Below are 10,637 nucleotides of genomic sequence, written 5' to 3' on the forward strand. Positions count from 1 at the left end.
CCCCCCCCCCCCCCGCCCATTAAAGTTTAACCAGATGACTCTTACATAAAGCATAACATATTTTAAAAGTCATCAGAACTTCAGATAAACAGGTGATTATAACAATGACTAAGAAATCACCAAAATCACTTGGACTAAAAATGGGAGAAAATTTTTTTACATCAATACTAACCAAAAACTATATATTTTTTTACAGATACTTTTTTATTTATTGAAATTATACCATGTATACTGTCTTGAAAATAACAATAAATTATGTAACATATCATTAGCAACATAGGTTCGTTTTCTACATGGTTATTTCATCCTGACAAGCCAGAAATGCTGAATCATCATTCTATTGGTGGCATAATCCACAGGTGACAAATTGGAGATTCTACTCATGTCAACAGGCCAGGGATTACCTCAGTTCATTAAACCTGAGTGTTAGGTATCCTGGAGAAACATGGTTTGCAGACAAAAGTAGGTCAAAAGTGCCATTTATCTGGAGAAGCTGGTTGCTTTCAGGGCCTTTACTACGAGCTTCACTACTGAATTTTTTTAGAAGTTCCTTTTAGAATGAAACATAATCTCAAATATTTTTATGTGTGTCTGAGTCAGAAGTTAATGTATTTAAACTTCAAGACCCTATTTATACAAGTTCCTTCCAAGTCCTTGTTCCTGTGTTTTTATTTCTAACTTTTCCTAACTATATAGTTTTATTTTTAACTATATTATCATTAAACTCCAATTCAAACTAGAACACATCTTATGTAAACAAGTTTATGCTGCTTGAATTCTATTTCTAAGAACGCAAATGTACTTCAAAATTACTACATTGTATTTAACACCATTATTGGTACTCTACAGGGTCACCAATCTGTTGTTAGTGGCATATATTGCTATTTTTATCTTTTCTTACCTTCACCTACCTAGGAGTATTAGGAACTTTTAAACTCTTCTGTGACGATTTAGGTCCTTCATAAGCATAAAGTGCAGCACTAAAGCTATATATAATTAGTGAGGGTTTATCTGACAGTGCAAACACGGACAAGCCCAAACCTTGCAGTATTCTTTCTACTCCCCCAAGGGGCCCAATACGGAGATGCAGGCAGCAGGCCAGTGTTCGCAGGCAGGTATCTCTGCGATTCATCGTTGCTCGTGGTTGGCAAAGGGTTGTAGAAACCTTTAGAGAATCCCGCGGGCTCTTTCCCCATCCTCCCCACACCCCGCCCCGGGCACCCACCCTGCTGCCCCGCGTCACCTGGGACGTCTGAGCTTCCGTCCAAACGCGGAGCCGCTCTCGCGGCGCGCCGGGAACTGGCCCAGACCCGTCCGCGGCCCCGGCCCCGACCCCGGGCCCGGCGGGGTAGTTCCGCTGCTTCCGCGCGGCCTCCTCCAGACGGCAGCCCTTCCTCCGCAGGGCCCAGGTCTGCCTGCTCCCCCGGCGCCCCGGGTTCAGCAAATGGCTCCTGGGTGCTGTCGCTGTCACTAGAGTCTGCTTGGCGCTGCCGGAAAGTCCTTTTCGGCCTGTGAGCCATAGCAGGTTCACTTCCTGCTCAGGCTAACCCAGGCCTACAGCAGCCACCCAGGCGCGCGCTCCCGCCTCCCGCCTTTCCGCCGCATGCGTGCGCCCTACCGGCGCGTCTTCGATTCCAGCTTCGCCATGCGCATGCGTGCTTTCTTCCCTTTGATCTGTTCGACCGAGTTCGGTTCCCAGGGCTGAGGCATATAAAGCGTTTTTACTTTGCAAGGCCAGCTTGGGCAGATGGTCGCAGAGAATCTCGCTGACTTCCAGAGGTGAGTTCCACGGAAAGCTGCACTCACAGGCTCTCCTTGTGCAAACCATATCTGGGAATCAGGCGTTATGCCCACATCCTGGACTGGGACTGGATCTGCTCTTCTACTTTCTGGAGAGAGTGAAGTTCTCTCTCCAACCAAGAATTAAAACAGAAAAAAAAAAAAAAAAAAAAAAAAAAAAACAAAAAAAAAAACCCCGTAAAAAAAAAAAAAAAAAAAAAAAAAAAAAAAAAAAAAAACCAAGCAAAAAACCCGCAGGTGTGTGTGTGTTTGAGATTGTCTCTGAAAGCTAAACAGTAAAATCTGCACATAAATGATAGGTGCACAAATAAGCAAAAATCAAATGATTGCTTCCAAGTATCAAGGCTTCAGTCGAACCTGGTTAAATACGTTGGTCCATAAGAAAAAAAAAATGTATTTGAAAAATGGGGATGTTATTTAAAAAGAAGCACAGAGATAAGAAGGACAGCCCCACAGAATTACCTTTAGAAACAGGTAGAGAGCAAGAAGCCTTTTTAGGTACCCATAATCATCACTACTTTATATTATTTGCTCTTTCTTATGAATATGAGGAATTTCTTCCCCCAAGATGGCATGAATAATGCCATATATCTTATTTGCCCCCACTATACTAATTTACAATACTAGCTTATTAAATTAATCAACTGGTTATTAGGAAACTTTGCATTATTCATCTTTTATATAATTTAAAATTGCAGAGGTTAATAATTGAAAGAAAATTGGCATATGAAATACTCCCAGCTTTTGGAAATCGTTTATCCCCTAGTGAAGTGACATTTTATTCTGCTTCTCTAGCCATTGATCAGTGGGTTCTGAGCTCCCTCTAGTGAGAAATGTGCTACTTACAGAAGGATTGTGTCAATCTTGGAAATTGCCTCCTTTCTCATAATAGAGCTACTTTTCATTCTCTCTTGTTACAAGTAATGGATATATTTTCATTTTAAAGCCAAACCTACATCAGATTTTCTCAGATAACAAATATTGAGAAGTCGTATTAATAAGTTATCACTCTCTCCTTTGGGAATTAAAAACACTTTTTGTGGAAATAGATCCACAAAAGTATGGACCTAATTTTGTTTTCATTTTTTCAGTATCTATTTTTTAGCACTTACTATGACGGTCTCTTGTCCTGGGCCCAAAGGGTCATGATATACATGGGGGTCATGCTCCCGGTAGTCAGGTGCTATTAGCCAAATTATCCCTACAGTTTGGCTTGTTGGAAATTACTTTAAAAAAAAAATGATGCTCAAAATACTTAACGTAAGATCTACACTCGTAACAAATTTTTAAGTGTACAGTACAGTATTGTTCGTTATAAACACAATGTTGTACAGCAGATCTCTAGAACTTTTTCCTTTTAACCAAAGCTTTTTACCGGTTGTACTTTAACTCCCAATTCCTCCTCCTTCCTGCCCCTGGCAATCACCATTCTCCTTTTTGCTTCTATGAGTTTGGCTATTTTAGGTACCTCATGTAAGTGGAATCATGCAGTATTTACCCTTCTGTGATTTAGCATAATGTCCTCAAAGCTCATCCATTTTGTCACATATAGTGGGATTTCCTTCCCTTTAATGCGGAATGATATTCCATTGTCTATATATACCACATTTTCTTTATCCATTCATTGGACAATAGACATTTAGATGGTTTCCATACCTTGGCTATTGTGAAGAGTGTTGCAATAAATGTGGGAGTGCAAATATGTCTTCAAGATCCTGATTTCAATTCTTGTGGATAAATACCCAGAAGTGGGACGGCTGGGTCATATGGTAGTTTTATTTTTAATTTTTTGAGGAGCTTCCATACTGTTTTCCATAACAACTGCACATTTCACATTCCCACCAACTGTGTGCAAACATTCCAGTTTCTCCACAACCTTGCCAACACTTGTTGACTATTGATTGATTGACTGATTGATACCGGCCATCCTAGCAGATGTGAAGTTATATCTCATTGTGATTTTGATTGGCATTTCCCTGATTAGTGATGTTCAGCATCTTTCACATAGCTGTTGGCTTCTTTGGAGAAAGTCTATTCAAATCCTTTGCCCATTTTAAAATTGGGTTATTTGGTTTTGTTGTTGTTGTTGGTTTTGTTTTGTCACTGAGTTGTAGTATTACCTTATATATTTTGGATATTAATCTCTTATCATATATATGGTTTGTCAATATTTTTCTCCCTTTCCATAGTTTGCCTTTCCACTCTGTTGATCATTTCCTTTGCTAGGCAGAAGCTTTTTAGTTTGATGTAATCCTACTCATCTATTTTTGATTCTGTTGCCAGTGCTTTTGGCATCATATCCAATAAATCATCGCCAAGACCAATGTCATGAAGATTTTCCCTTAAATTCTCTTTTAAGAATTTTACAGTTTAAGATTTTATGTTTAAGTGTTTAATATATTTTGAAATGATTTTTGTATATGGTGTAAGATAAGCATACAATTTTGTTCTTTTGCATGTGGATATCCAGTTTGCCCAACACCATCTGTTGAGAGACTATTTTTTCCCATTGTGTGTTCTTGGTACTTCCGTCAAAGATTAGTTGACCTTATATGTCTGGGTTTATTTCTGGATTCTCTATTCTGAATCATTGGTCTATATGTGTCTTTATGGCAGTACCATACTCTTTTTTTTTTTTTTAATCTTACTTGAAACTTCTGTGTGTTCTTTTTTTTCTAACATCTTTATTGGGGTATAATTGCTTTACAATGGTGTGTTAGTTTCTGCTTTATAACAAAGTGAGTCACTTATACATATACATATGTTCCCATATCTCTTCCCTCTTGCGTCTCCCTCCCTCCCACCCTCCCTATCCCACCCCTCCAGGTGGTCACAAAGCACTGAGCTGATTTCCCTGTGCTATGCGGCTGCTTCCCACTAGCTATCTACCTTATGTTTGGTAGTGTATATATGTCCATGCCTCTCTCTTGCTTTGTCACAGCTCACCCTTCCCCCTCCCTATATCCTCAAGTCTGTTCTCTAGTAGGTCTATGTCTTTATTCCTGTCTTACCCCTAGGTTCTTCATGACATTTTTTCCCTTAAATTCCATATATATGTGTTAGCATACGGTATTTGTCTCTCTCTTTCTGACTTACTTCACTCTGTATGACAGACTCTAGGTCTACCCACATCATTACAAATAGCTCAATTTCGTTTCTTTTTATGGCTGAGTAATATTCCATTGTATATATGTGCCACATCTTTATCCATTCATCCGATGATGGACGCTTAGGTTGTTTCCATCTCCGGGCTATTGTAAATAGAGCTGCAATGAACATTTTGGTACATGACTCTTTTTGAATTATGGTTTTCTCAGGGTATATGCCCAGTAGTGGGATTGCTGGGTCATATGGTAGTTCTATTTGTAATTTTTTAAGGAACCTCCATACTCTTCTCCATAGTGGCTGTACCAATTCACATTCCCACCAGCAGTGCAAGAGTGTTCCCTTTTCTCCACACCCTCTCCAGCATTTATTGTTTCTAGGTTTTTTGATGATGGCCATTCTGACTTGTGTGGGATGACATCTCACTATAGTTTTGATTTGCATTTCTCTAATGATTAATCATGTTGAGGATTCTTTCATGTGTTTGTTGGCAGTCTGTATATCTTCTTTGGAGAAATGTCTATTTAGGTCTTCTGCCCATTTTTGGATTGGGTTGTTTGATTTTTTTGTTATTAAGCTGCATGTGCTGCTTGTAAATTTTGGAGATTAATGCTTTGTCAGTTGCTTCATTTGCAAACATTTTCTCCCATTCTGAGGGTTGTCTTTTGGTCTTGTTTATGGTGTGCTTTGCTGTGAAACAGCTTTGAAGTTTCATCAGGTCCATTTGTTTATTTTTGGTTTTATTTCCATTTCTCTAGGAGGTGGGTCAAAAAGGATCTTGCTGTGATTTATGTCATAGAGTGTTCTGCCTATGTTTTCCTCTAAGAGTTTAGTAGTTTCTGGCCTTACATTTAGGTCTTTAATCCATTTTGAGCTTATTTTTGTGTATGGTGTTAGGGAGTGATCTAATCTCATACTTTTACATGTACCTGTCCAGTTTTCCCAGCACCACTTATTGAAGAGGCTGTCCTTTCTCCACTGTACATTCCTGCCTCCTTTATCAAAGATAAGGTGACCATATGTGCATGGGTTTATCTCTGGGCTTTCTATCCTGTTCCATTGATCTATATTTCTGTTTTTGTGCCAGTACCATACTGTCTTGATTACTGTAGCTTTGTAGTATAGTCTGAAGTCAGGGAGCCTGATTCCTCCAGCTCCGTTTTTCGTTCTCAAGATTGCTTTGGCTATTCGGGGTCTTTTGTGTTTCCATACAAATTGTGAAATTTTTTGTTCTAGTTCTGTGAAAAATGCCAGTGGTAGTTTGATAGGGATTGCATTGAATCTGTAGATTGCTTTGGGTAGTAGAGTCATTTTCACAATGTTGATTCTTCCAATCCAAGAACATGGTATATCTCTCCATCTATTTGTATCATCTTTAATTTCTTTCATCAGTGTCTTATAATTTTCTGCATACAGGTCTTTTGTCTCCTTAGGTAGGTTTATTCCTAGATATTTTATTCTTTTTGTTGCAATGGTAAATGGGAGTGTTTTCTTGATTTCACTTTCAGATTTTTCATCATTAGTGTATAGGAATGCCAGAGATTTCTGTGCATTAATTTTGTATCCTGCTACTTTACCAAATTCATTGATTAGCTCTAGTAGTTTTCTGGTAGCATCTTTAGGATTCTCTATGTATAGTATCATGTCATCTGCAAACAGTGACAGCTTTACTTCTTCTTTTCCGATTTGGATTCCTTTTATTTCCTTTTCTTCTCTGATTGCTGTGGCTAAAACTTCCAAAACTATGTTGAATAAGAGTGGTGAGAGTGGGCAACCTTGTCTTGTTCCTGACCTTAGTGGAAATGCTTTCAGTTTTTCGCCATTGAGGATGATGTTGGCTGTGGGCTTGTCATATACGGCCTTTATTATATTGAGGAAAGTTCCCTCTACACCTACTTTCTGCAGGGTTTTTATCATAAATGGGTGTTGAATTTTGTCAAAAGCTTTCTCTGCATCTATTGAGATGATCATATGGTTTTTCTCCTTCAATTTGTTAATATGGTTTATCACATTGATAGATTTGCGTATATTGAAGAATCCTTGCATTCCTGGAATAAACCCCACTTGATCATGGTGTATGATCCTTTTAATGTGCTGTTGGATTCTGTTTGCTAGTATTTTGTTGAGGATTTTTGCATCTATGTTCATCAGTGATATTGGCCTGTAGTTTTCTTTCTTTGTGACATCCTTGTCTGGTTTTGGTATCAAGGTGATGGTGGCCTCGTAGAATGAGTTTGGGAGTGTTCCTCCCTCTGCTATATTTTGGAAGAGTTTGAGAAGGATAGGTGTTAGCTCTTCTCTAAATGTTTGATAGAATTTGCTTGTGAAGCCATCTGGTCCTGGGCTATTGTTTGTTGTAAGATTTTTAATCACAGTTTCAATTTCAGTGTTTATGATTGGTCTGTTCATATTTTCTATTTCTTCCTGATTCAGTCTTTTTAGTTTGTGCATTTCTAAGAATTTGTCCATTTCTTCCAGATTGTCCATTTTATTGGCTTAGGATTGCTTGTAGTAATCTCTCATGATCTTTTTTATTTCTGCAGTGTCAGTTGTTACTTCTCCTTTTTCATTTCTAATTCTATTGATTTGAGTCTTGTCCTTCTTTTTCTTGATGAGTCTGCCTAATGGTTTATCTATTTTGTTTATCTTCTCAAAGAACCAGCTTTTAGTTTTATTGATCTTTGCTATTGTTCCCTTCATTTCTTTTTCATTTATTTCTGATCTCATTCTTATGATTTCTTTCCTTCTGCTAATATGGGATTTCTTTGTTCTTCTTTCTCTAATTGCTTGAGGTGCAAGGTTAGGTTATTTATTCAAGATGTTTCCTGCTTCTTAAGGTGGGCTTGTATTGCTATAAACTTCCCTCTTAGGACTGCTTTTGCTGCATCCCATAGGTTTTGGGTCACTGTGTCTCCATTGTCATTTGTTTCTAGGTATTTTTTTATTTCCTCTTTGATTTCTTCAGTGATCACTTCGGTATTAAGTAGTGTATTGTTTAGCCTCCATGTGTTTGTATTTTTTACAGATCTTTTCCTGTAATTGATATCTAGTCTCATGGCGTTGTGGTTGGGAAAGATACTTGGTACAATTTCAATTTTCTTAAATTTCCCAAGGCTTGATTTGTGAACCAAGATATGATCTATTCTGGAGAATGTTCCATGAACACTTGAGAAAAATGTGTAATCTGTTGTTTTTGGATGGAGTGTCCTATAAATATCAATTAAGTCCATCTTGTTTAATGTATCATTTAAAGCTTGTGTTTCCTTATTTATTTTCATTTTGGATGATCTGTCCATTGGTGAAAGTGGGGTGTTGAAGTCCCCTACTATGAATGTGTTACTGTCGATTTCCCCTTTTATGGCTCTTAGTTTTTGCCTTATGTATTGAGTGCTCCTATATTGGGTGCATAAATATTTACAATTGTTATATCCTCTTCTTGGATCGATCCCTTGATCATTTTGTAGTGTCCTTCCTTGTCTCTTCTGGTAGTCTTTATTTTAAAGTCTATTTTGTCTGATATGAGAATTGCTACTCCAGCTTTCTTTTGGTTTCCATTTGCATGGAGTATCTTTTTCCATCCCCTTACTTTCAGTCTGTATGTGTCTCTAGGTCTGAAGTGGGTCTCTTGTAGATAGCATATATATGGGTCTTGTTTTTGTATCCCTTCAGAGTTCTTTTAATTTCATTTATTGTGTTGTTCATCATTGTTTGTTTCATCTTTATTTCTTCTAGGTCCTTGTTAAATGTTTCTTTCATTTTTTCTATTCTATTTCCAAGATTTTGGATCATCATTACTATCATTATTCTGCATTCTTTTTCAGGTAGACTGCCTATTTCCTCTTCATTTGTTAGGTCTGGTGGGTTTTTATCTTGCTCCTTCATCTGCGGTGTTTTTTTCTGACTTTTCATTTTGCTTATCTTACTGTGTTTGGGGTCTCCTTTTTGAAGGCTGCAGGTTCATAGTTCCCATTGTTTCTGGTGTCTTTCCCCGGTGGCTAAGGTTGGTTCAGTGGGTTGTGTAGGCTTCCTAGTTGAGGGGACTAGTGCCTGTGTTCTGGTGGATGAGGCTGGATCTTGCCTTTCTGGTGGGCAGGTCCACGTCTGGTTGTGTGTTTTGGGGTGTCTGTGGACTTATTATGATTTTAGGCAGCCTCTCTACTAATGGGTGGAGTTGTGTTCCTGTTTTGCTAGTTTTTTGGCATGGGGTGCCCAACACTGTAACTTGCTGGTCGTTGAGTGAACCTGGGTGCTTGCATTGAGATGGAGATCTCTGGGAGATTTTCGCCATTTGATATTATGTGGAGCTGGGAGGTCTCTTGTTGACCAGTGTCCTGAAGTTGGTTCTCCCACCTCAGAGGCACAGCACTGACTCCTGGCTGCAGTAGCAAGAGCCTTTCATCCACACGGCTCAGAATAAAAGGGAGAAAAGTAGAGAGAAAGAATTAGTAGAATTAGGAATAAATAAAGAAAGAAAGAATGAAAGAGAGGAAGGAAGGAAGAAAGAAAGAATGAAAGAGAGGAAGGAAGGAAGGAAGAAAGAAGGAATGAAAGAAAGAAGGAAAGCAAGAAAAAAGGAGAAAGGGAGTGAGGGATAGAGGGAGGAAGGAAGTAAGTAGGGAAGGAAGGAAAAAAGAAAGAAAGAAAGAAGATAAAGTAAAATAAAATAAAGTAAAATATAATAAAGTTATTAAAGTAAAAAAAATTGTTAAGAAAAAATTTTAAAAAAGAAAAAAACGGATGGATAGGACCTTAGGACAAATGGCGGAAGCAAAGCTACACAGACAAAATCTCATACAGAAGCATACACATACACACTCACAAAAATAGGAAGAGGGGAAAAAAATCATAAATCTTGCTCTCAAAGCCCACCTCCTCAATTTGGGATGATTTGTTGTCTAAAGGAGGGAAGGAAGGAAGGAAAGAAAGAAAGAAAGAAAGAAAGAAAGAAAGAAAGAAAGAAAGAAGATAAAGTAAAATAAAATAAATTTTTTAAAATAAAAAATAATTATTAATTAAAAAAATAAAAATTAAAAAAAGGACGGATAGAACCCTAGGCCAAAGGGTGGAAGCAAGTCTATACAGACAAAATCTCACACAGAAGCATACACATACACACTCACAAAAAGAGGAAAAGGGGAAAAAAAAACCATAAATCTTGCCTTCAAAGTTCTCCTCAATTTGGGATGATTCGTTGTCTATTCATGTATTCCACAGATGCAGGGTACATCAGGTTGGTTGTGGAGCTTTAATCCGCTGCTTCTGAGGCTGCTGGGAGAGATTTACCTTTTTCTTCTTTGTTCTCACAGCTCCCAGTGGCTCAGCTTTGTATTTGGCCCTGCCTCTGAGTGTAGGTCGCCAGAGGGCGTCTTTTTTTCCTTCATACAGGACGGGATTAAAGGAGCCCCTGATTCAGGTGCTCTGGCTTACTCAGGCCGGGGGGAGCCCGTGGCACAGATTGCGGGGTGAGCCTGCGGCAGCAGAGGCCAGCATGACGTTGCACCAGCCTGCGGCTCGCCATGCGTTCTCCCGGGGAAGTTGTCCCTGGATCCCGGGAACCTGGCAGTGGTGGGCTGCACAGGCTCCCCAGAAGGGAGGTGTGGATAGTGACCTATGCTCGCACACAGGCTTCTTGGTGGTGGCAGCAGCAGCCTTAGCGTCTCCTGCCCGTCTCTGGGGTCCGCGCTTTTAGCCGCGGCTCATGCCCGTCTCCTTTAAGCAGCGCTCTTAATCCC

The 10,637-nt window shown here is 39.0% G+C and overlaps 1 protein-coding gene across 1 annotated transcript in view; it reads right to left on the reverse strand.

Annotated features, from left to right (window-relative positions):
* GCFC2 (GC-rich sequence DNA-binding factor 2) overlaps positions 1-1,520 on the reverse strand; it is a 70,979-nt gene extending 69,459 nt beyond the window's left edge. Inside the window, 1 exon segment of the mRNA XM_007445536.1 lies at positions 1,244-1,520. Coding sequence (XP_007445598.1) covers positions 1,244-1,520 — 277 coding nt within the window.
* Between the last annotated feature and the right edge of the window lie 9,117 nt (positions 1,521-10,637).

This window comes from Lipotes vexillifer, unplaced genomic scaffold, assembly GCF_000442215.2.
Source record: "Lipotes vexillifer unplaced genomic scaffold, Lipotes_vexillifer_v1.1 scaffold667, whole genome shotgun sequence".
Taxonomy (NCBI): domain Eukaryota; kingdom Metazoa; phylum Chordata; class Mammalia; order Artiodactyla; family Lipotidae; genus Lipotes; species Lipotes vexillifer.